At 47.4% G+C, this 26212-nt stretch overlaps 6 protein-coding genes across 7 annotated transcripts; 3 read left to right on the forward strand and 3 right to left on the reverse strand.

Moving 5' to 3' along the window:
- Positions 1-1320: 1320 nt before the first annotated feature.
- On the reverse strand, positions 1321-7489 carry BDBG_04749 (hydroxymethylglutaryl-CoA reductase (NADPH)). Its single transcript, XM_031721819.1, has 5 exons — positions 6512-7489; positions 5678-6346; positions 5155-5523; positions 2672-5046; positions 1321-2571 (listed from the first exon to the last, which is right to left on the reverse strand). Exons 2-5 carry the CDS (start codon positions 6020-6022, stop codon positions 2202-2204), a joined length of 3459 nt encoding a protein of 1152 aa, XP_031578699.1. The 5' UTR covers positions 6023-6346; positions 6512-7489; the 3' UTR covers positions 1321-2201.
- Positions 7490-8204: 715 nt separating this feature from the next.
- Positions 8205-9629, reverse strand: BDBG_17176 (uncharacterized protein). The gene is made up of 2 exons (XM_031724957.1): positions 8648-9629; positions 8205-8551 (listed from the first exon to the last, which is right to left on the reverse strand). Exon 1 carries the CDS (start codon positions 9134-9136, stop codon positions 8780-8782), a length of 357 nt encoding a protein of 118 aa, XP_031578700.1. The 5' UTR covers positions 9137-9629; the 3' UTR covers positions 8205-8551; positions 8648-8779.
- Positions 9630-10543: 914 nt separating this feature from the next.
- Positions 10544-14576, forward strand: BDBG_04751 (uncharacterized protein). The gene is made up of 3 exons (XM_031721820.1): positions 10544-11350; positions 11552-12883; positions 13073-14576. The coding sequence occupies exons 2-3, from the start codon at positions 11752-11754 to the stop codon at positions 14227-14229; spliced, it is 2289 nt and encodes a 762-aa protein (XP_031578701.1). The 5' UTR covers positions 10544-11350; positions 11552-11751; the 3' UTR covers positions 14230-14576.
- A 1000-nt stretch (positions 14577-15576) lies between these two features.
- On the forward strand, positions 15577-18392 carry BDBG_04752 (uncharacterized protein; the record flags this gene model as incomplete). The annotated part of the gene is made up of 6 exons (XM_002624842.2): positions 15577-16065; positions 16165-16254; positions 16341-17285; positions 17387-17464; positions 17560-18096; positions 18203-18392. Exons 1-6 carry the CDS (start codon positions 16013-16015, stop codon positions 18390-18392), a joined length of 1893 nt encoding a protein of 630 aa, XP_002624888.1. The 5' UTR covers positions 15577-16012.
- A 1831-nt stretch (positions 18393-20223) lies between these two features.
- BDBG_04753 (uncharacterized protein) lies at positions 20224-21906 on the forward strand (the record flags this gene model as incomplete). Its single annotated transcript, XM_002624843.2, has 1 exon — positions 20224-21906. One exon carries the CDS (start codon positions 20224-20226, stop codon positions 21904-21906), a length of 1683 nt encoding a protein of 560 aa, XP_002624889.2.
- Positions 21907-23117: 1211 nt separating this feature from the next.
- Positions 23118-26210, reverse strand: BDBG_04754. Of its 2 annotated transcripts, XM_031721821.1 has the most exons (6): positions 25599-25945; positions 25423-25454; positions 25230-25309; positions 25069-25150; positions 23502-24983; positions 23142-23267 (listed from the first exon to the last, which is right to left on the reverse strand). In XM_031721821.1, the coding sequence occupies exons 1-5, from the start codon at positions 25678-25680 to the stop codon at positions 23637-23639; spliced, it is 1623 nt and encodes a 540-aa protein (XP_031578702.1). In that variant the 5' UTR covers positions 25681-25945; the 3' UTR covers positions 23142-23267; positions 23502-23636. The 2 variants fall into 2 exon arrangements, with proteins under 2 accessions (XP_002624890.1, XP_031578702.1); XM_002624844.2 differs by having other exon boundaries at positions 23118-24983; positions 25599-26210.
- Positions 26211-26212: the final 2 nt, after the last annotated feature.

The raw sequence follows: 26212 nt of genomic DNA on the forward strand, positions 1-26212 counted from the left end.
GTAGTAGTAGTAGTCTGGTTCGTCTGGATATATTAAAAGGTTGGTTTGAGGACGAGGAGGACGAGGAGGAGGAGGAGGAGGAGGAGGAGGAGAGGTTGAGGGCGCTTGGCTGATAAATAAACTAAAAGTTAGTTAATAGGTCTTCGATTCTGTTTTCACCCCCCTCACTCACCCCTTGAACAAGCAGGGCAACAAAAGCAGGTTTTTCGCGTTGTTTTCTGCTAGTTGCTGCTGCATATGAGAGGAGACGCGAGAGAGGCGTTGGAAAAAGTGCTATAGTAGGAATAATAAAAATAAATATTGAAAAAAACAAAAAAGACAAGAAAAACAAAAAAGAAAAAGAAAAAAGAGACGATCTTCGGGATGGCAAGGCAAGGCAGGGCGACGGTTGTTGGAATGGCTGTTAGATCCAAGCCTGGTCTGGCTGAGGTAGGTAGGGTAGTTAACGAGGAAGAGGATGAGGTATTAATGGATGATGGGAGATGGGAGATGAGGCACCTCTTGATCCGTAACTTCGCCTTCACAGCGGCGAGCAGAGGAGGAGGAGGAGGAGGAGGAGTTGAATCTGGTGAAGGGTGAACTGGTTGAACTGGTTGAACTTAGCAGAAAGGAAAGGGGGAGGAGACAACAGTAACAGACAACAGACAACAGACAACAGGAAACTAGACAACAAGCGCGCGCTATAGTTACGGGGGCAAGCAGCGGCACGAGAAGAGAGACAGGATTCAATTTAAAATGAGCACGATTTATTCTATTCTTATTCTTATTATTATTATTATTAGGGCTAGTAAATAAATAATATAAGATTATACTCTATATCAATATCACCCTATCCATACATATACATACATACATACATACATACATACATGCAGAACTAGTCTATCCCAGTTTCTTTCCCGATAAAACTACTCTGTACATACATAGTACAATGTATGTACATACAGCCCAGCCATGGCCATTTATTTATTTATTTGCCTTTGCGCCAAAAATCCTCTATTCTTCTCCTCAGCGTTGGTAACTGGTAAGCCGATTGGGGGATTTGTTGAAGAATCCTACCTATCCTATCCTACCTATCCTATCCTACCTATCTATTCAGGGGAGGGACCAAGCAAGGACCAGCCAGGGCTGGCCCGGCTTGAGGTAAATTTTTTTATGTTGAAAATAAATTAACTTAACAAGTTACGCTAACTAACTACTCTAACTAACTTAACTACGCTGCTACTACTCCGTACTCCGTACACTGCGCCCACAACTACGGGAAGTACGCTGGAGTACGCTGTTCACACCCAACCAACCCCACACCTTAGGCCCGCTTTTGGGGGAGGGGTGGTTGGGTTTCCTTGGGGGCAGCAATAAGAAATGGATGAAACCTCCATTCGCATTGGAGGATATTTATGAGATATTTAGATGTGTCAAATGGAAGAGTCACTAGGTAGCGGTGTATTTATATCTCTCTAGGTACAGTACAGTATTTGCGTAGGTCATGTACACTACACTCATCCATCCATCCATCATCAGGGCGCGCTGGGCCTGGGTGGGAAGGAAACATGGAACCCTCCCTCGAGAAGAAGAGAAAAAAGAAAGGGAAGGGAGAGAGGACCAAGAAATCGACGAGATGAGAAAGAAAGAAAACACCTCAGCCAAGTCCGCCAATTCATTCACTGCAAGCAGCCATCAAGAAACCCTGCTTGGGCCTGCGAGGTAGATTTGCCTTTTCTCTCCTCTCCCTTGCATCAAGCCCGGCCCGGCCCGGCCCAGTCCAGCCCCCTTGTTCATTTTCCGTACATGGCTTTATTTAGTTATTTCTTTGGAAGGAGAAGCTTAATCACATCAAGGACATCAAACCGACAAAAAAAAAAGTAACTGACGCGAGAGGGGAAGAAATGAAGAAAAGAAGAAAAGAAAAGAAAAAGACGAAGAAAGAAAAAGGAAAAAAAAAAAAAAAAAAAAAAAAAAAAAAAAATTTACCTGGGACATTTTGACCAAAAAGTACATTACATTATAAAATAATTATGAGTTCAGGAAGAAAAAAGGGAAGATAGAAACAAAATATCCAGGGGATATATACGCTCCATATATGCCATGGTGGGAAAAAAAGGTGAAAACGAAAAAGATGAAAAAACGCAAAAGAAACAAAATATGAGTAAATTAATCGTATCGTCACACGAAAAAAGGTAGACAACAGCCTCAATCACCAATCACCGCCCCGCACCAGATGCAGGCGTCATCCCCAACCCGACCGCCGCCGCCCCCACCGCCGCCGAAACAGGCGTAATAGACCTCGTCGACGCAGCAGTCGTCGCCGGCGCACTGCGATTATGGGCCATATGTGCCTTGACAAGATGGCCCGCGGCCAGCGCGCCGCACAAAGAGAGCTCACCCGCGAGCACGGCAGCGGCGACGATGCGGGCGAGACGGCGGGCGTTGTCGCCTGGGTTTGTCGGGTGCGGGCCACGCACGCCGAGGAGCTCGAGCATGGCGGATTGGGTTTCGAGGATTGTGCCGCCGCCTATTGTGCCTACTTCGATGGAGGGCATGGAGACGCTTATTTGGAGGTTGCCGTTTACGCTGTTGGAGGGTTGTTGGGGTTAGTACGAGGAGATGATGGATGATGTGGGGAGAAATGAAAAGGGGAAATTTTGGGGGGGGGGGGGGGGAGGTAACTAACTTCTTCATCATGGTGATACAGTTGCTACTCTCGACATTCTGCGCGGGATCCTGGCCCGTCGCGATGAATAGAGCCGTGACGATATTAGAGGCATGCGCGTTGAACCCGCCAATGCTACCCGCCATCGCACTCCCGACGAGATTCTTGCTAATATTCAGCTCCACAAGCGCGTCCACATCGCTCTTCAGCACGCTCCGCACCACATCACCAGGTATAATCGCCTCGGCAACAACAGCCTTTCCACGCCCGTCAATCCAGTTAATCGCAGCCGGCTTCTTGTCCGTACAGTAATTCCCGGACACGGAGATGGTATCCATATCCTCAAACCCAGCCTCCGTGGACATGACATGCAGCGCCTTCTCGACGCCCTTGGAGATCATGTTCATGCCCATCGCATCGCCCGTCGTGGTCTTGAAGCGGATGTAGAGGTTCGTGCCGGCCATGGCCGTTTTCATGGACTGCAGGCGCGCGAAGCGGCTGGTGGAGTTGAAGGCGTTCTTCATCACGGTCTGGCCTTCTTCGGAGTCTAGCCAGACTTTGGCAGCGCCGGCACGGGCGAGGGTTGGGAACGCAACGCAAGGCCCGCGGGTCATGCCGTCGCCGGTGATGACGGTGATGGCGCCGCCGCCGGCGTTGATAGCCTTGCAGCCACGGCTTGTGCTCGCGACGAGGACACCCTCCGTTGTCGCCATGGGAATGAAGTAGCTTTGGCCGTCGATGGTGAGCGGCCCTGCGAGACCGAGAGGGAGCGGGAGGTAGCCGATGACGTTTTCGCAGCAGGCACCGTGGACGAGGGTGTAGTCGTAATCCTTATACGGCACCTTGGAGCTTTCGAGTGAGCTGGTCAAGTACGCGGTCTGAGGGTTCCTTGCGGTAGCGGCTCTTCTGATCTTCACGGCTCTCGTCAGCGCATCGATGCGGGGAATGCTTGGGTCTTCCATGGTCTTCTCCAGAGCATAACCAGGTATTTTCCCGCGGACCGAAAGATCAATTAACTCCTCATCTGTCAAAAACGGTGCCATCTTCTCCTTGAGCAACTTCTCACACTCCTCGCGCGAGCGAAGCGTGCCATTAGCCTTAACCTCCTGTTTCCTCTGCTCCTTCTCATGGTCAATCTCAGGTTCCTTGGAGATTTCATTAACAGGTTCCGGCTCCTTAATACTCCACCGCGCAGCGTTAAACAGGTATCCATTGAGAATAACACTTAATGTCAGAGCGGCTATAATCCACTTGCTGATGATCGGATCGTCGAGACTCTTTAGGAGGCTCTCGATAACTTTACCTCCAACAGCATCCAAAAATTGATCCGTATATTCAATATCAAAAATACCACCTTCCTCCGCTCCGGCATAGTGAACAGAGGGGTACTCAAGGTTATACTTGATAGGCGCTAGCACGGTAACAACGGATTCCAGCTGCTTGCTCTTCGCATCCACATAAATCGAATCCAACCCATTCTCTGCAACTTTGAACGGATCAATCGGGGCTGGTGAAAGCAAATTGGAAAGTTTCGACAGTGCCGGGAAAACGAGCCCATCCCCACGGTTTCGGAACGGAAGGGTGCAAATATTGAACACATTAACAAGCACGAATCCACCGACCATCAGAATCTTAAACTTGGGCACGCTACTCGCCTTGACCTTCTTGCCGAATACCCCATTGGTATTTCCCTTGGATTTTCCATTCGCATCAGTTCCCTCAGGGCTCATGCGGGGCCAGTCATTGCTCGCCGCCACATTTTCCGCGACGGTGCGGGTAATGCCGTCCTCTTCCAGCGCTTTGCGGAGAGCCACATGTCGCTTGATCCGGTTGATCTCCAGCTTGATACATAGTATCGTGGTGTAGAAGGTGAACAACAAAACGCAGTCGAAAAACAGGATCCAGGCAGCGAGGAAGCAAAACTGTCGCAGGCCACCCTGAACCCCAGATGCAGCACCAGCAACCAAGATCGCAATTTCGATACAGTAATCGCGAACGATTTCAACACCCTTAGCTTTGATGGCGAATTGGATGGCGTCTTGTATGGAGCTTGGCGAGGAGACGGTGGTTGAGCCTGCCTGTCTAGGAGGGGCCTGGCGGCGAGTATCCAGCGAAGCTGACAGGACAGCTTTGGTCAGGATGATGGGTTTTTCAAATCCGATCGTAACTACCAGGAAAGGAAGTCCTTCTGACAAGAGCACCATGTTGATGGGAACGCCGAGTTTAGTCGTGACAAGGAGGCCAAATAGGAACGCAAAGACGCTCGAGAAGAGCACGGTGGCTGCGAGCCAAAATTTGGAGCCGAGACGTCTCATGGACAGGAACAGGGACACAAATGTTAGATGCATGGATATATACCCCAGAACCATGATAATTATATCCACGGTTTCCGCATGCTGCATACATTAGAAAATTAGTACACATTCTCAGCTATTTTCAATTGCTATGCCATGCTATCCATCCATAGGTATTCAGTGCTTCGAAAAAAAGGGAGGAAAACTCACTTTCAAAAGATCAACAAACGAATTCCAGGCATCTGTAAGCCAAATCCGCAAAACCCGTCGCGAGCCAGAGCCTGAGCTACGCGCAGCTTTCATGATCCACTTCTTCTGCTCCGTCGAGCCATCCTCGGCATCCTGCTCCGCTGGAATCTCCTGTGCCGCTTTCAAGAAATCGGATATCTGATCATAAGGCACGGCAAACGCCAATGACGAATCGTGCGATATCGGGGAGAGCAAATTGGGCGTATGTGGGATAGGCACTGCGGAGCAGTTGGCTGGAACTGCGACGTTCTTCGCTGCCGGTGGTGCCTGTGGGGACCGGGCGGATGAATCCGGGAAGACGAATGTTGTCAAAGCCAAATGCTGTACATTCTGTATGTTTTATAACAACAAATAATAACCCGGTTAGCCCCCCCCCCAAACCAAAAAAAAAAAAAAAAAAAAGAGAGAGAGAGAGAGAGAGAGAGAGAAAGGGGGGGAGAGAGAAAGAGGTTCAGCGGAGACATTTGATAAAAGCGATGTATACCTTCGCATCCTCCACCTGTACAGCATTATCAATCTGCCACCTCCACCCTGTAGCTTCACCCAGTCGCAGATTCCTCGCCCCAGTTAACAACGGCTCAACATCCAGCTGTCCCGGGCCTGCGCCCACGTCTCTCACGGCGTCAAACAGGCTCCCCTCGAGAAGCCCAACATAGGTTGTACTTGCCAGCAATGCGATGACGACGATGGTATGGATGGGATGTAGACAGGCTCTGCTGGAGGCGGCCTGCAGCGCTGTGGTCAAGCGGCGATTGAGCCACCCGGCCTCTGCGGAGTCGACAGCATTGACGTTGCGGAACCGTTGGGGAAGAAGCCAGGAGCCCCTCATGGTTTTTTTCTTGGGGGGGGGGGGGGGGGGGTGTTTTTCTCGCGATTTTTTAAGTGTTTCTCTCTTTCTCCGGAACTCGAGAATGGTATTTTGAGCTCTTGTTGCCGAAGCCAATGCTGTCTGTTCCCCGGTTAAAAGAACGTATGCGACTTTTAAGTCTTAGGGGACGAGAAGGCTTTGATCGATGGGCGGACGAGACAAAAAAGAAAAAGGAAAGGGGGATGCCGGCTATCTAATCATCACAATAGCGGACATTGAGGTAATAAGACTCGGAGGGACCGGAAGAAAGAAGACGTCGAAAACGCGATGATGGTATACAAAGCCCTAGACAAAGAAGTAGATGTTAGATAGTTCATTGGTAAGGTGTTGTTGGTGTTTCTTCTGGTGGTGAGCACAGCAGCTAGCTGCCTGGAACAAGGGGGGGGGGCGAGAAATGTTGATTTGATTGATGTCTTTGGGACTATACTATAGTAGCTCTTGTATACTCACACAAACGACGAAACCAGCTCCTGGGAAGCGGAGGGAATATGGTTTACTGGGTAGAATATTGGAATTGAAGGATTTCCAGAGGACGAGAAAAGAAAAGAGATTGAAAAAGACCGGATAAAAAAAAGTATGTAGGAGGGTGGGCGAGAGAAGATCTGCACCGCCCAAGTCGCTGGGTAAGCCACACAAACGGGAGAAGGAGGAATTGAGTGAAGGTGTGTGAGAAATGAAGAGTTCCTCCTGGCTAGAGTAGCATAACTACGCAGTAGCGGGAGGGAGAGGAAGAGATAAGAATTGGCAAAGGTGAGTGAGGACGAGGAAAAACGCGGCCGTTTATTGTGGCAAGTCGAGAACCGGTTGGTTGGTTGGAACTACGCAGCGTATGTAACAGCGTATGAGCTAACCAGTGGAAGGGATGAACAAGCTAACTAACTACTCCGTAACTAGTAGTGGGCCTCTAGCAGTTTGGCGCCTCAGCAGCAGCAAAGAGGAGGGAGCGAGCGCAGAGTGGATGCGACCAAGTTGAAGGGTATTTTTTTCTTTCTCTCTTTGGCTGGGTTTTTCGCCTGCCTTGGCTTGTTCCTTTCCCCCTTTTGAGTCTAAACCGAGAACGGGGGAACGCCCAACAGGAACGCCCATACAACCCCTAACGCCCCCGACCCCGACCCAGAACTCGGGGGTCTCCAGGGCCTGAAGCTGAGCGTGGTGTAGCTTAGAGGGGCGCTGCTACAGCCTACAGTATGTAGTCCTAGCCGCCCATTCTTCTTCTCACCGCCCCTTCCACGCTAGGCTTCTTCGCGCTATTTTACCGCCGGATTATCACGTTTTTCCGGAACTGCACCCGCTGTTTTTTTTTTTTCCCTCCTGACAAGCGCCGACGCAACGTGGGATGTTTGTTTGACACTGCTGTGTACTCCGTACGGAGTACTGTACTGTACTGTCAGATCTTTCAGTTGCTGGCCATGGAATGCGCTGCACCCGGCATAAAGAAAGAAAGGATAGTAGAAAGGATAGTTAGTTACCTTATAGTTAGGACTAGTTACCACTTGCGTGCCTCCAAACATTGTTTCTTTAACCTTTTTTTTTACTCTTTTAACTTCCACCGTGTTTTCCGCTCCCTCATTAACTTCATATTCAACCCCCCTCAAATCCTATTAAACAATCGCAAAGGCTTAATTGGCTTTGATATTGTCGCTTACTCAAGAGCACCAATGCAAGCTTGCATTTACTTTCATTTCTCTTCGCATGGCATGACGCCAACAATATGCCATCCGCAGCGCACTCCGTACATAACATGAACACTCGCCCGGCTACCCTTCCGTATGTACGGAGTATGTATGTATACATGTACTGTACATGTATGATGTAAGGCAGGTAGACAGTCCTGTGTGCAAGTTTGGTTTCTCGGATATGCACAAGCTATGGCCTTCCCGTGTCCCCGAGAATTAATTCCATCGAATCGGAAATATTATTCAAAGATCCCCCCGGCTCTAGTTAACGCAACCGTCAGTGATGATGCTGATGACGGAGGCCGGGCCCTCTTTTCTTTCCAGAAACCGTAGTCCATGTTTGGTACCACGTATCTCTTCCTTTTTTTTTTTTTTTTCCCTATATTTCTTGTCAGATCTGCCGCAAAAATGACCATTCTGATGTCATGTTGGACAAGCTGTCTATCACGGAAGCTCCAGTTGTCCTACCTTATCCAACTCGTTTTTCCCTTAATTATATATTTTTAATACCCACATGGAGGAGATCATTAAACATATGTTGTTCATATGACGTATGTACGACATACAGGCGAGACAAGCAAGATCTAGCTGTGTCCTCATCCTCTAGAATTACTCTGTACATACATGTTCATGTACAGTACATGTACCATGCATGCCGGGGTACATTTTCTACATGCTTATCTTCTCATTCTCCTTGTCTCCTCGTCTCTTCTCCACTCTACCTTTTTGATAAAGGAAAAGGCGCGATCAGTCTACCCCACCGCTTTTACCCCCCTCGATGACCTGTATAGGATAGGTCCCCTAAGATTTCATACTTACATGGATGGGTACATTCATCAATCGTCAGTCAGGCACCACATCATATTTTCCATCCTTTCGCTCCTTCACTACGCTGTAGGAAAAAACCTACCTAAACGAGAAGAAGAAGAACATTGCCCACCAGCAGTATATACGCTCGTATAGAGATGGACAAATGTGTAACCCCCCTTCCTTTCCCCTCCAGCCGCAGAGCGCAGAGCGCAAAACCCGAAAACCCGTACTACTAGGAGTAGTAGTAGGAGGAGAAGGAGGAGGAGGAGGAGGAGGAGGGAGCCGGGGCTCGGTGCTCTCTCCGTATAGAGGTAATACTAATAATACACGGCTGCGGGGATCGGAATCGGGGCAAAAGCTTGAAGGTTGAAAGGTTCTTCTTTTCTTTTTTTCTTTTCCCCGGCATGGCTGCTATCAAAAGTCTCCATCTGGCCGCATGCGTAGCTAGATCCTCTGATGCATATGGATTGGGCCAATGAAGGCGGTGGGAGGTGGAGATTAATGTCCATTCATGGGCAAAGGGAGGAGAAGAGAGAAGAGAGAAGGGAATAAATCGGTTGAAGCTTCTTATATGTAGCTTATCATACATAGATAGGTATGCGAACGACACTTTCAAATTTATGTAGCCGGCCTGAACGGTATACAGCGTACGTTGAGCAGTCAGGCAGACAGGAGCGAGGATGAATTAGGAAGTGTTTATCTAACATTAGGATGTATGTATGATAAATGGACAGACACATTATGGATGATGACATTTAGTTTCTTAATTAAGTCTGACCTTGTAGTTATGTATCTATTTTTACTATTTATTTGTCCGCGTTATTAATTCATGAATTCATCTTCCTGTTGGATCAGGAGTTTAGAAGAATAGTTAGGGTCCCATCTGGCGTGTTGTTTAATTTAAAAGAAAAAACTCTTGATCCGTTTCTTCCTTTTTCCTCCCTATGCTCAACAATGTTGATTATCAATAGATAGTTGTTCTTAGAGTATAATAGCTCTGATGCCTGCCCAGGGTCTACTACGCCTCTAACCCTCGCCCTCGCTTTCAATAATATTATAGTGTCAACTGACAAGAGCCCAATGCCCTTTCCCTTTGCCCTGGTTTTTATGGTCTGGTTTCTGAATAGCTGGGTCGTAATGTTGTTCTGCATGAAGGGGCAAAATAACTGGAAAACCCAGAAAACAGCAAGGCAGGGCATCAATCTCGGTTGGTAAAACTCGCCGTGTCGAATGTTGAATGCCCCTGTAGGAGTATTCCTTTTGGTTGGTTGGTTGGTTGGTTGGAAAGTAAAGGCCAAGAGAGAGAGAGAGAGAGATATTGACAAGCAGAAGAAGAAGAATATTAAATCATCTCCATCTGCAATGCTGGAGCTAATGACAATTTGTGTTTCTAATCTTTCAATCTTTCAGGGAACTCTGTTTGTTTCATCTCAATCCCGCCTGCAAGAAGCTATGTGGCAGCGGATAATAACCCGTCGTTCGTGTTTCAGCAGTGTTGACCAGTCGGGGTTGTTCCTGGCTGGCCGTCCGCCGCTGTTGGCTTGCAGCAACAACACCAATCTTTCCCTCGTTCATCTCTTCTTTCTCTCCTCCACGTAACCTATTTACTCGTACGTTCCTCATCGCTGCTATACTACTACTGGTAAGCAGCAATAGCAAATGATGGAGAGGAAATGGGTGATGAAAGTTACCGTGGCAGCCACTGACTAGCAGCATTCCTTGGGTTCAACATCTACCTAATTTTCGCTATACGCGCCATAACCCTTTCATCACCATCCATCATTCATCGGAGACAAAGAAGACACCAAGATAGCGCGCGCGACGACGGGTACTGTCTGAGGAGAGCGGTAACTCCCTCGCTGCGAAAATAATCCTAACAAAGACTCACACAGATATTATCTTAGCACCCTGTTAAATATTAAATCACAGTGGAATCTCTTTATTTCCCTCACTTGTCGCCCAGCATCTCCCATCGCTTATATTATTGTGGCTACTATATATCCACAAATGCTGTGGAATGGCAATCCAAGGATTACAGATGGAACGCGTGAGATATATATATATATATATATATTTATATATATCTCGGGCGCCTCGCGAGATAAGTTCCTCACCTCCAGGACCCGGGGTCAGCGTGTTTGAAACACCATGGTTTTTGCCCTGCACGAAAGCTCAACGCCCCCGTTCTGCTAAAATCTGCAACCGATCTGTCTGGCTGGTAGCTGCCCATCAGTCATCTATTGGCTGAGATCTCTTATTGCTGGATGAAGCTTCTTCAGACTACTGGGGACAGCGATTTGCCCCGTTCTTCTTGAGAAATCGTTGATGAAGCCTCGAATTATTATCTTGTCATCGTCTTGGGTTTCCATTTTTTTAACTATTTGTATTCGATGGGCCTCTGCCTCAGCGAGTATTTTTGGGTACTCTTTTCTCTCTCTCTTCTAGTTCTTTTTCCCTTTCTCTTCTTTCCTTGTCATTCGGATATTTCCTTTCCTGATAGCGTGTTAATAATATACGCGCTCTGCTTATTTCCCAGCGGGCAAGTGGGCGACAAGGCGGGACAATGAATGCCATTGTCAGCTCTGCTACTACAACTGCTTTCTTTATATAACCCGCGCATATAGGCAGGCCGAGAGAACTTCCTTCACTACAACCTGAATAGAATGAATACTATTCTATTACACAGTGTTTTAGCCTTTTATTGTCTATTTCCATGCTTCTGTACTCCATTCACATCTAAATTTCCAGATGAATGCTGCATCTTTGCGATGTATTCATTGATTGAATATTGAATATTATTATGGTAAGTTCCCTATCACTCTCCTCTACACTAGGTTATTTGCCTCTTACCACAAACCACCATCTACCTTCTGCTTCTTCTTCTTCCTCCTCCTCTTCTCTAGGAAGAATGTGCATGGGATCCTCTCATTCAACTTGCGTGACAGCAACTTTGTACCTGAAGTGTCCATTTCACTCTCTTCAGTTCTGCTGACACTTGTAGAAGCATCCACATATATCTCACGACATCGCTGGACGTGTCTTACTTCAAACATCATCATTTACAACAACAACAACAACGAACGCAACATCCTCAAGATCGATATCTTTGTCTACCGCACCCAGGCCTACTGATTTTGTTTCTTCCACTTCCATTTTACCTACATCTCCATTTCTCGTGAACCAGCGTCAAAACCACACGGAGACATGCTCAATATGTGCAAGCTCCGCCCTTCCCTGGCCTTGATGGCCAACATTCTTTATCTCTTCCCAATCGTTGCTGGACATAGTTGGGTTGATGAGCTTACTGTTATCGCCAAAAACGGAACATTTATCGGAGATCCTGGCTACCCACGCGGATATGTTTCCCGCGAGGCGCCAGGTTTTTCAGACCTAATGATGCAATATCTGCTCCCATTGCCCCCCGCCAGCCGTCCAGGCCCACCTCCCCCAGGACCACCTAAGGTTTTGCCAACGGATAATATGTGCAGGGACACTCAAATGAAGCAGGTCCAAAGTGATGGGAAACCGCGTCTCAAGGCGCCACCGGGGTCCCCCATCGCTCTGCGATATCAAGAAAATGGCCATGTCACACTACCGTCGAATACACCAGGAAAGCCGGACAACCGCGGTACAGTATATGTATATGGCACGAGGGATCCCAAGCCTGATGATAAGTTCGCGTCAATTCACAAAGTTTGGAATAAGGAGGGCACTGGCGGCGATCGCAGGGGGATGCTCCTCTCAGTGCAAGATTACGATGATGGCAGATGCTATCAAATAAACGATCAGAGTATTTCAAAGGAACGCCAAAAGGAGTTTCCCCATAAAGCTACTACGTCACAGGGACAGAATTTATGGTGCCAGCATGACTTAGCCCTTCCGACGAATGTGCCTGAAGGGAAGCCCTATACACTGTACTGGGTATGGGACTGGCCGACCATCCCTGACGAAAAGAAGGGTATCGTGGCGTTGGAGGAGATATATACAACTTGCATGGACATCGATATCACGCCTTCGAGCAAACTTAAGGTGGCTGCCCAGGGAGAGCCGCCAACATTGAAATTTGTTGAAGGCCAGGATTTGGGCTCTGCTGCAATACCCACCCATTTCGAGAATTTGAAGGCTCCGACGATTCCTGATGGCTCGGGCTCCGATTCTCCCCCGCCGTCGTCCCCAGTTTCTCCGGAAGCATCTCAGCAAGCTGTGCCGACTGGTGAAAAACAGGAACCATCCCCATCTCCAACTCCAACTCCAACACCGCCACCAGCGTCAGAACCAGAGACAAGGCCAGACCCCGCGGGTAATAGTTGTGGCATCCCTCCCGTGCCTGTTACAGGTAAGTTATAACACACGGCAGAATCGTAGCCCCAATTTCTTTCTTTTTCTTTTTTTCTTTTTCTTTCTGTACTTTCCTGTTAGTCGTCCTCGCTCGTTCGTTATTTAATCTTCTTCTTGTCCTTCCGATATCCATTCCAACTCCTCCGTCATGGATTAAGGCTCTAACCATATCCACTGCAAACCACAGCACCCCAAGTACCAGACACTCCCCTTACAAGTACCCCACCCGCCATTATCCCTCTCTTTCCCTATACGCCCGTATCGGGAATTTCCCGACTCCCAAGCTCTATCCCGTCCTCTGAGTCGTCATCCACCGATAGCAATGGCGGGAACATAGTTACTCTCTTTCCAGGAACTTTAGTTTTACCTACCAAGAGTGGTTCGGCCACACCAAGCCCTACGCCTACAAGCCTCCCTGAGCAAGCTCCTGAAAACCCAGGTAGCGGAGCAAAACCTGTCACTCCCAGCATCCTTCCCTCTTCTGAACGAGATACTACCCCTAGCCCTTCAAGGGCTCCCCTACTTCTTACTATCCTAGATTCCGCTCCGGCGACTGCAGTCACTGCGATTGACCCGCCAGGAGTGTCAAATGATGTTATGACACCAAGTCCACCATCAACCCCTGGGCCAGAACCTACACCGAGCGAGGATGATGAAAACGAGATCGTTCCAGTCGCTCTAGACCCAGAAGGAAATCTATATACACCCTCTCTACGCACCGCAAAGATAACCATCGCAGTTCCCACCACCCTCACAACCATATATTGTACTGAAGCCTCCGCACAACCCCCCAAGCCAACGGAACGCAATCCGGACCCCAGTCCCCCAGCCATCATCCCAATACCACCACCCAGCCGACCCAGCAATAACAATAACGACAAAACCGTCACTATTTCACAGTCTAACGCTCAACCAACTATAGTAGAATCCCCGACATCGTCGCAACCCGAGCTTCTTATATCGACGATTACAGTAACGGCCACGAAGACCGTTTATCCCACGGCGCCACTCGACGATACGCCTACGCCTACGCCTACGCCTACGCCTACGCCTTCTCCTAGTCCTAGTCCTAGTCCTAGTCCCACAGCGGAGCCGCAGGTGCAAGAAAAAGCGCAAACATCCGGCTTCATAGTATCGATTAGACCATCTCCGCCCCCGTCGTCGTCGGAACGCCACCGGCATCGGAACTTCCGCAACCACAAGAGACACCGCTGCCAGACTGCGAATCCGACGGCGACGACTCTGTTCCTACCCCCACTCCATCATCACCATCACCGGCGGACTCGCCTACTCCTCTCCCATCTCCGCCAGCTAGCGCTAGCAGAAGAGCATTTCGGACACTAAGTTCCCGGTTTAGAAGGAACCTGGCTGAGGTTCGTGTGCGCGGGCAGGTTTGATGGGATGCTATATAATCCCATGTACCCGTGTACCGTACCCTGTCGATGTCGATGGGCTTAGTGGCACAGTGGATAAAATTTTCACCGTTTGTCCTGCGGAATCAGTCACATCATATCTACTATGTGTATGCTTCTCTCTTTCTTTTTTTTTAAACTTCCTTTTGATATACAGTCAGACTTGTGTAAACAAACACATGAGGTGCATGACTAGTTATCCCTATCTCTCTTATTTTCCACTATTTCAGAAATGAGCGTTCCGTGTCTCAGTACTTTTCTTGCATTTGCATTGCTCTTTTTTTTTTTTTTCTTTTTTTTCTTTTTTTTCTTTTTTTTCTTTTTTTTCTTTTTTTTCTTTTTTTTTCTTTTTTTAATCTTTCGCCCTCTATTGTCTATGAAGATACGCGGGAGTGGACAGTCATATTGTATATGGAGAAAAATGGAACATGTGTCGAAATATTAGGGTGCTGATTTGCGTGTGTGTCGCTATGAAATCGACTGGGAAGATCTTTGCTGCTGGAGTTGGACATGTTCAATCCCGTTTATTGTCAAATCTCTCTCTCTCTCTTTTTGTCAGGGCTCTTGCCCTAGGGAGTGATGTTTGTTTTTGTTTCTGCATATCACATATCGTCTTTGCATGGGACTTGGTGTTGTTGTCTGTGCTTCAATATACAGCTGCCCTGCGTGTTGTTATCTTATCGTTTCCTTTCCTTTCCATTTATCTTCAGTTACTATGTTTTGTGTTCTTTTTCTTATTTTCTGTTTTGTTATGTGTGGGGTATCAGTGTGTTGATTGTGGATTGGATGGCTTCTTTTTGTTGCGCTCGATTTTTGATTTCCCTCCCGATTTTACTTTTCCAGTTTGATTGATTCCTGTTTTCTTTCCCCTCCCCTCTCTTCTAAGTACTTGATCTGACGAGTGTTATGATATTTGGTTGATGTATATATGGGTTCCTCGTTGAGGAATGTTCCTTCTGGAGTTTGGGGGTAGAAGGTGCGTTAACATACTAAAAGAAAAAAGGGGGGGATCGGATGGGCAGGGTTCACGAAGTATAACAAGACAGCTGAAATAGTTACTGTACATTTACTGTATGTGCTTCCTAGCTGAATATCCGGAAGTCCATCTCAATTAATCTAAGACTGGATTTATACTTGTACGTCGTCATGTGATAACTAATGAGATGTGACCTGTGTTATTACACGCCAAGGTTTCCGATTTAATAAATAAGGAATGTACTGGTACATACGTACCACAACCTGCTCATTATATTATTATTATTATTATTATTATTATATTATTCAACAGAGTTCAATTTTTATCTTTGTTCTCCGCAGTGGCGCGCAAGGCAAGCTTTCTTGGCGCGTGCTGTGCAGCGAGTCAGGGGCTAACAGAATGATCAAAGAGAACCTTTCAAGAGCTGACGGACGGCTTGCGGGCGAGAACAAGCCACAGCGTGAATCACGGAAGCAAGAAACGATCTTTTGAGTTAACAGTGACAAAGCCACACGAAGTTATTTGGTGTTAAATATGGAAGAGCTTTTTTTTTTTTTTTTTTTTTTTTCTTTGGGGGGGGGGGGGCGGGGGGAGGAGGAACAAAACCGAAGTGCTGTCACTTCGGTGTCACAGAATGAGACCAGGCATAGTACATTAATTCTCTCGTCAGTCGAAGATACCAATCAGCAAGAAGAGGACAGACTAATTATTGGAGTATCTTAACCATTGAGCTTCCATCATGAGCTACCCGCGCAAGCGTGCATTACTTGCATGCGACTTTTGTCGCCAAAGGTTCGTCTACTTAGAGGCATATATCAACTACTCCTCAAATCACACTACGTTTTCTGTGCTGTATTATTATTTGTAGAAAACTAACATTTTCCCTCCTAGAAAGCGTCGCTGCGATGCCTCGAAGCCTGTATGTGGCAACTGTTCAGAGGCAGAAGCAGAATGCCGATACCAGGAGATTCCGATTCAGTCGTAAGTCGCATGGGAGCGATAATAAATAAACTTGATAACTACCTCTGTAGGTACGTAAAACAATGACTAACCGAAACATTTAACAGCCTGGAATCTTCGACGACCTCCTCAGCAATATCAAGAAGGCTTGACAGCATAGAAACGCTACTCAAGTCCCACTCAGAAGCAATCGCAGCGATTTCCCAGCAGCAAGTTTTAGAGACTCTCTGTTCCCCGCAGGAGATCCTGGATGCCCAGGCGGTGCCGACAGATGCAGTAACCATCGAACAGCCACCGGTTCTCGATCCATCCTGCGTTGATGGACTCAACCTGACATCTCCATTAAATGACAACACTCAATCTTCCTCACCGTCGATGGCGGCTGTCAGCCCTGAATTCACGGCCCAGTTGGAGGGGAGCATCGAACTACTGGCCCCCTTCACCATCCCGCCGAAACACTGGACGTCGTCGTCGTCGTCGTCGTCGTTATCATCATCGGTAAATAACCTGCTTAAATTACCAATTATCAAATCCGTGGTGGGAGAATTTCCCGATGATTATTTCTTTTCGATTGAATCGCGGCAAGTTACCCCCGCGCTGGGCGGCTCCTGGATGTCCTCCCAGGTGGAGCTGCCAGACATTGAAAATGATGTTACAGACCGGTTGGTGGATACATTCTTCTCTGAGGTCCATCCATGCCATCCAATTCTAGCCCGCGACGAATTTTGCACAATGTATGCAAACGTCATGTCGGACGGGTTGGGGTTTAACTTGCAGTCGGCATTCTGTCTCGTCGTTTTTGCATTGGGTGATGTTGCATCTGAGTCCGAAGGGGTTGATCCGCGGGTTCAATATTGGGAGCCGGCTCTGAAATACTTCAGGCCTGCTTTAAGCATTCTGATGGCTGAGTCTGCCTTTTCGTTTGGGTCGGACTTGCTGCTCCCCCAGGCATTGATATTCGGCGGGATTTGTTTTGCTTATTTGGGAAAACCGTTGCATAGCTGGAAACTTATTTTCATGGCATCTACGGAAGTACAGTTGTTGCTATCACGGTGAGTGGTGGATTTGTTTTTTTTTTTTTTTTTTTTTTTTTTTTTAAATGCACGTCTGCATGCTCTGAGAATTTATGAGCTAACTTTCTACTAATTTACAGCAGTAAGTATGCTGATGCTGATGAATCCTACAAGGAGCGGATATCAGAGACATGCTGGAGTTGTTTCCTTATAGAATGGTTTGCTTCCACCACTCTACATATGCCACATGTCCCAGGCCAGAGCCCAACGGAACAATTAAAAGGCGCAACTTTTACGCTAACTCATCAATTAGTGATTACCTTTCCGAGCTCAATCTTCCCCCAAGTGGAATCCAAACGGTGGTCGACGACATGGCGCTTCCTAAAGCCGGCAACCCAAGTGATCGAGAAGGATTAAGCTACCTGGCAGAAATATCCATGAGAAGCCTCCTGAACCGAGTGCTTAGTCCTCTCTCGCTCTCCAGCGATTTCGAAAGCTGCTGGTTAAGTGACGAGTCAGAAGTACCCCAAGCCCTCACAATCACGTCAGAACTTGATCAGCAACTCTTACTATGGTACAACTCCATCCCGGAATCGATCAAACCAACGCTGGGCCTAGGGCCCACTGCGCATCCCTACGAGAGGATTTTGAGAATCCGCTATTACCAAGCGCGATACATCATCCATCGTCGATTTGTTCTGTATTCCGTTTCGCTACCTGAAGAGCGAGAGCCGTCTCAGGAAATTTTGAAGAAGGCGCAGGTGTGTATTGACAGCTGCAGACTGTATTTGCAGAATACTGGGGAGATCTTGAAGAAGCCGTCGCAGTATACTTGGACAGTGGCACAGTCGTAAGTTTTGGATTTTTTTTTTTTTTTTTTTTTTTTTTTTTTTTTTTTTTTTTTTGTCTTCTAGATGGAGTGGATGAGACGTCTTCTCTGCTCACAAGCATTACAGGTCACTTGCCGCCGCTCTGCTCTTGACGGCCGCTTCGCTTTCGCGGCATTTACAACACGTAGTTCCGGATATCCTACCGCTGCAGCAGTTGCTCATTGATAACATTGCAGGGTGGGCTGCGCCGGAATCAAGCTTTGAGTCCCTATTATGCATTCTTGGTGATATAGTCCGGAAGCAGCAGTTTCATTGAACATTTTAGAGGTTGTCGGAGGAGGGTAGGTATTGCTGCTGTTCTTCACGTTGGTTGGGGCCGTGCTCGCAATTTTGGTCTTCTTCTTCATATATGCAGCATGGTATGTTGGCTACCGTTATCTTCCCTTCTCCAGTTGAGAGCCACATGGCGCACGACGATCCCCGTTTCGCTCCCGGAGAAATGAAGTTCCAGCTACGGCGAATCTGGGGAAACGCATATTGGACCGAGGAATTTAACTTAACATAAAAAATACAAATAAAAACTAGGACTCAGTGGCAGGAGGAAAGGAGCTTTCTTCACATCACCCTATTGTTCGTACACTGCTTGATCAACGTCTTTCATGCGAGATACCGAGTACAGGTGGGATAGGATATTTATGCAAACCTTGGCGCATTCTAGCTGGTTAGCAGTCATTGGAAGTCATTGGGCGGTTGTTTGTTGAATTCATTGATACATGTAACTATGTATGTATGAAAGTATGTACAGTACATTGATAAATTGGCCAATTGAATATTGTATCAGCCGCTTTCCACCGCTGACTGTTGACTGCGGATTGTAACTAGAACATTAACTATTGACTGGTAACTAACTAGATATGTTAAATATGCTGACTGCGTGTTTGTCATCGTGTTGTCATTCCTACAGAAGTGAAATATCCAAGTCATAGTCTCCGTACGGAGTGATATGCGTTGCCCTAGCGCCCAGTATTGGGATAAAGTAGCTGATACCTCGCCCGCCGCCCAAAGCCTGTGATGCTGCAAGTCACGGTGACCGACCAACCTCTTCCCCCCCCCCCCCACGCCAGGCTATTAATAGCAGCTCTACCCGCTGCTGCATTTTCCCTCGCCAAACCTCAAACATCCCGCCCTTTTTTCTTTTTCCTGCCGCCGCCTTCGCTATCCCTCCCTTCCACCCGCGTACTCTGCGCGCCCGGATTGTGCTCTTGTCGGCCTATTTGTGCTCTGTCTTGCTCTTCCGGCGCGTCCTCTCTGGGTCATTCTGCCCCTGGGCTGCATGTGTTCTGTCTGCAACACAAACCCGCCCCGCCACTGCCGCCCTCAACCTCCATTAGTCTGCCTGTCCAGATCGCCTGGTCATTCCTATCAACACTTGGTAACTTTTTTTTTCTTTTTTTTTTTTTGCCTCTCCGCCCGCCATTTCCCCGGATCTGGGCTGTCTGGCTGTCTGGCTAACCAAGCTGGCGTTATTGTGTAGTATAGCTGAACCAAAGCCGTCCGTGTCCCTCCCTATCTCCTTACCGTCTTCTGAAAATCGGCGCTTATTCAACCCCTGTTTGTTTGTTTCCCGAGCCTCTCGTCTGCTCCAGTCAGCTTCCACGCCTTCGGTTTTCCACGCGCGCTGGCGGGTTCCTATCGTGACTTGCATATGTGTTTCTAAAACATTATCCTCACATCTGGCTATCATTGGACGCTCTACCTTCTACTACCTTCTGCAAGAAGTCCACCTTATCCCGCATTTCTCGCTCCCCGTGAACGATACAACACCAATCTCGACCCGCGCAGGCCAACCCAAAATATTGCAATTGCTGTCGCACACAGGCAGGTGCCATCTCCTTCACTACGACCACCAGGCTACTATCTCCTCTGTGCTATCTCACGCACACCGAACATCTCTACTGGAGTGTGACTCCACTTCTCATGGCTATGGACAGCTAGCATTGCGGACAACAACACCCACAAACACTTCCCTTGGTTAAAGCATCCAATTGAGGGTTCGATTTCAAACGGATCTTGCATAAAAATCAGAACACGCCCTGCTAACAATTGGCGTTGGAAGCATCCCGTTTGTTCTCCTGGTGACCCTCGATATGGCCTCAACGAAATCCGCACCTGTATCCTCTCCTCCCGAAGTGGACAATCCTCCCTCAATCCCAACGATATCTCACCATCCGTCGAATTCAACATCACCGGCCCCGCGACGGTCAAATATCCAGCGTCCATCCTCATATGCAAGAGATCGCTTATCAACCTACTCCAGCGCCTCTTTTAATTCCCAGAACCGTTCACGACCCGCATCACACGCTTTTCCCGTTTTTCATTCAAGTCTGCCTTACGCCTTAGTACGGGACTTCGCCTACCCACCAATACATCCACTCCATTATGGACCCCATCCAAGCGAATCGGGAATATCTACTCCGGCGAGCGAAGCTCGACGGTTATCCGATCCCCCCAGCGCTTCTTGGGATGTTTCTCGTGGGCACTGGCATTCATCATGGAACCCGGAAGCCATGTATGGTACCCAACAACTCCCTGCAATGGCATTTGGAGATGGACCACCATACAGTGAGGATGAGGACTTGCACAGCCCTGTTGTGACGACGTCTCGGCATCGCAAACACAAATCCGCACATGTAGGGTCCGAATTTAACAGAGAGATAAATCCGGGAATTGCCAATAATACCGACCCGTCGTCATATGCCGCGCGAGGAGATGATAGAGGTGTTTTCGTCGGAGTAAATGGGGATGGAAGCGCAACATACTATGTCAAAGACGACGACGCAGTTGATGATGGTCCTGGAGGAGAATATGTTACCTACCCAGCCAACGAATCAGGGAACCGTTCATTCTTGAGCCCCGGCTCATATCCACCTGGTGGTCAACGGGACTCCCACTTTGCCGCGTCATTGAGTGACCGAACGTCAATGGAACCCGATGTGGAACTACAATCCGATGACGAGATATCAGAGGATGATGAATCATGGAGAGATGCGTCACGGTATTCGCGAGATTACCAATTTACGATTGTTTCTCCCGATGAAGAAATGCACGGCAAAGCGGTTGCGCTTTTCGATTTCGACCGCGAACATGAGAACGAGCTACCGTTGAAGGAGGGACAAGTAATTCTTGTATCCTATCGCCACGGACAAGGCTGGCTTGTTGCGGAAGACCCCAAGACTGGAGAAAGTGGGCTCGTACCGGAAGAATTCGTCCGACTGGTTCGTGACATTGAGGGAGGATTGAATGGCCTTAACGGCGCTCTTATGAATACATTGACCTTGGGCGAAGAAGAATCTATATCCACCCAAAATGAAAATCCCACCATTCTACCCGCCAACAATCCGTCAACAGATCTGTGTGCGCAACAAAGGCAACATAAACAGCAAAGCAACGGCACTGCGACTATAAATCCTACTGAGGGCGAAAACGTCAACCCTGACAGCCATCACCAACCATCCTCACCGCCATCATCAACATCAGCGAATGCGAACACATCTATAAAAGACAAACACCCCGAAGAAAAAGAGAAAGAAAACAAAGAGCGCGAAAAGAAGCAACCCCCCGTCGTCTCCACATTCTCTACAAGCAGTCGTGATCTAGATCCATACCCCCTGGCGGGCCATCAGCATCGGAAATCAACCCCGCCACAGATCGAGCATTATGATGGCACCAACCTGAGCGCGACGGGGGGTGCGCGGTCGTCATCCGTGCGGTCGAAGAGTACGTCCAAGCAAAGAACGCAATCGGGGTCGGGGACAGGTGTAAAGTCTTGAAACTGGTCACGGGGGTTATTCTCTTTTCCTTCTTTTTTACACTTCGAAACTTGTTTTGGTTTTTGATTCCTCATTTGGTTTCCTTTTTCATTTTTCATCCATTCCATTTTTTTTTAAATGTGTTTAAGCTCATGTTAACTGGATTCTCCGTGCCTTTTCAATGTCAGTTAGACGTTCTTCCCTATCTCTCTTTTTTCGTTGCTTTTACTTTTGTTTTCCTTGCAAAGAGTTTGGTCCGGCTGAGAAAGGGGGGTGTTCCTTGCTCTTTTCTTTTCTTTTCTCCTCTTTTTCCATCAGCTTCCCATCGCCGTCTTATGATGTTTCTTTGTTCTTTACGTGTCTTCCATTAATTGTCTATCGCTGCTTGGTCCACCAATTCCACAATACATCAGGTGTTTTTTTTCTCTTTTTTTTTTTTTTTTTTTTTTTTTTTTTTTTTTTTTTTCATACTTTCTTGTACTTTCGCGTTTTGGCTTGCATGGAATGCTTGCTAGGCACGTTGGCCTTTTCTTTTCCCCCTTACCTCGTTCTCCTATTTTTCCAAATGTTAGTTACTTGTTACTTGTTTTATGAATCATTCTTCCCTTCCTTCCATTCCCGCCTCCTAAAATGGGTAGAAAGAAACATTCCTTCTACACCCGATTCGAATACTCTTTTTATCATTTTAAAGTATCAAGGTAGTAGTAGCCCAAAACAAAAACAAGCAGTTCTATTCTCTTCGGGCATAAAAAGAAAGACAGTTGATTTTATTGTGAATCTCCTTTCTTTTTATTTTATTTTTTGTCATACTTCATTTTCCACTCTATCAACGATTGTTTCTGTGTGAAATTTGGAAACCTTGATTTTTTTCTCTCTATCTTCTATTCCCCCGCCGTTTTTTTCCCTTCCTCTCTTTCTTTCTTTCTTTCTTGTTACCCTCACCCTCTTGAATCATCCCTGCCTGCTATTGATTGGCTTCGTATTCGTCTGGTTTTCTCGTTTTTTCTTTCCTTTCCTTCCTTTTTTTTTTTTTTTTTTTTTTTTTTTTTTTTTTTGGGCGGAGGCAAATCCAAATCAAATCAAGATCAAGCGGTATGGTATTGCCATGCTAAAGCTGTGCCATGTCATGTCATAGTTACTATATCTTCTCAACTTTCTTCTTTCTTACTTTCTTTGGCCCTTCTTGGCGGTGGTTTTTATTGCACTTCAACCCTTCCCCCTCCTTCTTCCCCCCCCCCCCCCCCCCCCCAAAAAAAAAAAAAAAAAATTGAGGTACCTAACTCCTTAAATAATGATGATCGTGCGAGGGAAAATAAATAAATGGCCTTGACAACTTGTAGGTTTAAGTAGCGGACAAATTGTAGGGGAATATTTTAAACAAGCTGGTCGAAAGGCAAATAAAATTCATGTTAGTGATATATCCATCCATGGTTATATTGGGCACCGCTTGAAACATAGAATAGAAAGCGAAGACAACTATGAATTAGTAAATTGGAATAGAACAGAATAGAACAGGTAAGGAAGTAGGGAGGTAGGTAAGGGTTCTGTCCGCTCAAGTAAGGCCAGTTCGCTCTCTACTAAAATTCAAAAAAGAAAAAAGCAAAAAATCCACGCACATCTGTTCAATATCAGTTTAGTTTGAAACACCCCCAGATAAATTTCACCTCCCTTTTCATCCTTCCTCCGTACCTCTTCACACCCTAGCAAACGCAAATCGCCCCCCATTTCAACAGATCTGTCCAAAAATTATCTCATCCAAACAGACCATCCAACTCATTCCCGCTGCTCTGTGGCTTCGTAGCTGGTGGTTTGCCGCTTCCCATGCTCGCGCTAGAAGCAGAAGGGGTGGCAGGTACCCCCCATATGCTTGCACTTGTTTTCTCCTTTGCCATACTGGCGAGATTAGGGCCCCTGGACTGTGTCGAGGTAGCTGTCTTGAGTCCAGCGTTGGTACTCGCGGTAGTCCATAGACTACCGAATGCATCTCCACTAGCTTTTGTGGGTGTACTCGCGGCCGGCTTTGTGGTGCCGGACAAGGTAGGAGTGAGGGATGAGAGTGGAGTTTTGGCATGGGTTTGGGAGGTTGGCTGTTGTGGTGCTGGGACGGAGGTGAAGTAGTTTGGTTGTATGGCTTGGTATCCTGCTGGCTTTGGTGATTGTTGTGGCTGCATTGAAGCTGATTTACCGGCGCCGTTAAGGCTTGGGTACTGGGTAGATGCGACGGAAACGTTGCTTGGCGATGGCGAGGTAAACCCAACAAGGCCGTTCAGGTTTTGACCCTGTGTACCCGATACGGGCGTTGGCGCGGCATATTGTGTGACTGACGATGTTGTCGTAGCGGCCAGGTTTGGAGGAGGAATAGAAGAAAACTGTGGTTGGGATGGCGCAGCTTGCGCAGAAGAGGGAGCAGACTGGAAATCATCGAAGTCATCATCATCTCCATTGTTTTGGGTGACGATCTTGTTTTTTTGAGAGCTAGCAGACGAGCTTTCGTAGACGCTGAATAACGCATTTGGTGGCTCAGAAACTGATGGGTCTGAGATACGCTCTTCACTATTGTAGGAAAACAGGGCTTCCGGCTCCTTTGCCGGTTCGGGCTTTTTCGTTTCTCGCCGAGTAGGGCCAGCGGAGGACGTGGTTGGCTTACGCGCAGCAGGAGTACCGTCATCGCCTTCATCATATTCTTCGAAGCGATTGCTTCTTCTTCCACTGTCTTCGTAGCCTCCGGTGCTTCCACCAAATCCGCCTCCGTCCCCATACACTCCTCCGCTATAACCACCATATGAGGCTTCATCACTCCCAAACCCACCATATCGGGAACCACTTCCGAATGAACTCAAACCCATTCCACCCTCAATACCTCCAAATTTATTTCGATTGGCCCTCGCCTTCTTTCTCTCTGCACGGATCGCATCGACATCACTCAAAAGTTTTGCCAACTCTTGAGCTCGGTTGCGTACGTTTATACCTTGATCTTTTCCATTCTGATCAATATAATGAAATTGACGGAGCATCCGGAGGAGGGAAACGTGAGAACGGGCATCGTCGATAACCCGCTCTGAACCATTCTTAACGAGAAATTCAAGGAGTTGAAGGGCCTAGAAATGGAAAAATTGTCAGATGCATTCCAGTGTGATAGCTTCCAAAATAAATATTGGGAGGGGGGTGGGGGGGGTGGAATACTTTATAAATTTGCCGCCACTCCTCTGCAGTCTTTTCCGTAAACCGTTTATATATCATGGGCATAATTTCGTTGAGCAATTGACTAATAACACAAATGACAAAGAGTTAGATCATCAACTCCGCAATTTAGCCGTAAGGAATGGGGACAAGCGGGCACTAACTAGCTATGTGTTGCGTTTGCTATCTCCTGCATAAGCGTAGAGGAGGCGCCCCAAGGCTCATTATTCGTAGCTTCTCGAACCTGTATCCATTCAAGTAAGGAGATTGTATATCAAAGAGGAGTGAGTCGTGTAGGAAAAAAAAGATGTATGTTCACGGCCGCGCAGGTTTATATTAGCTAGACCAAAGACTGACCTTCGCCTCCATCTCGGTATAATTCATCACGGCTAATCATATTTAAAAGGACAGTTAAGAATTAGTCAAATCAAACCACTATACGAAACAGTACCACAAGGTAGATCCAGAGGGAAACCAATATACGGCGAAATCACCCGGGTGAGAAAGGGGACAGGGTAGCAGTAGAAACGTACCATTCTGCACCTTTCTAACGCCAGCTTTGATATCGTACAGCGTTAAATTGCTGACCTGATCCTTTAGGGAGCTGAAATCCATTGTGTAAGTGTAAATTCGTTTGCGCGAATCCGGAAGTAAAGCGGAGGACAAGTCGGGGCCGACTAATAGGGGAACGCGGGTTTAAGATTGGTTTACTTCGCAGTCAATACAACTACGCGGATACGGTAAAGGCGGAGTTAGGAGTGAAGGCCACACTGGCCAGCTGGAGTCGTACACAGCGAGAGTAGCGGGGAGGAGAGGGGTGAGATGAAGACGTCGGAGTTGAAGAGTTGGCGTTGGGGTTATCAAGGGACGTGGAGGATAGTTCTGCGTGGCCGATTCAAGCTCGCATCGTCCTTCCTATTTGCGCCTCATGCAGGGATGACATCCGCGGAGGGAAGGTTTTCCCGATCGCCCCGATACAGCTAGCGTCAAAACAGCCTTATTTAGACCGTCAAAAAAATATTAGCTCTACGAAGGATAATTGACATGTGTGTTACAGGCAGTGTTAAATAACGAGAGTGCCAGTGAGTGACCAAGGCAAGGTTCGATAATGCATTTAGACTTGAGATGCTTGTGGACAATACTTTCT

The sequence above is a fragment of the Blastomyces gilchristii genome (genome assembly GCF_000003855.2).
Source record: "Blastomyces gilchristii SLH14081 genomic scaffold supercont1.9, whole genome shotgun sequence".
Taxonomy (NCBI): Eukaryota; Fungi; Ascomycota; class Eurotiomycetes; order Onygenales; family Ajellomycetaceae; genus Blastomyces; species Blastomyces gilchristii.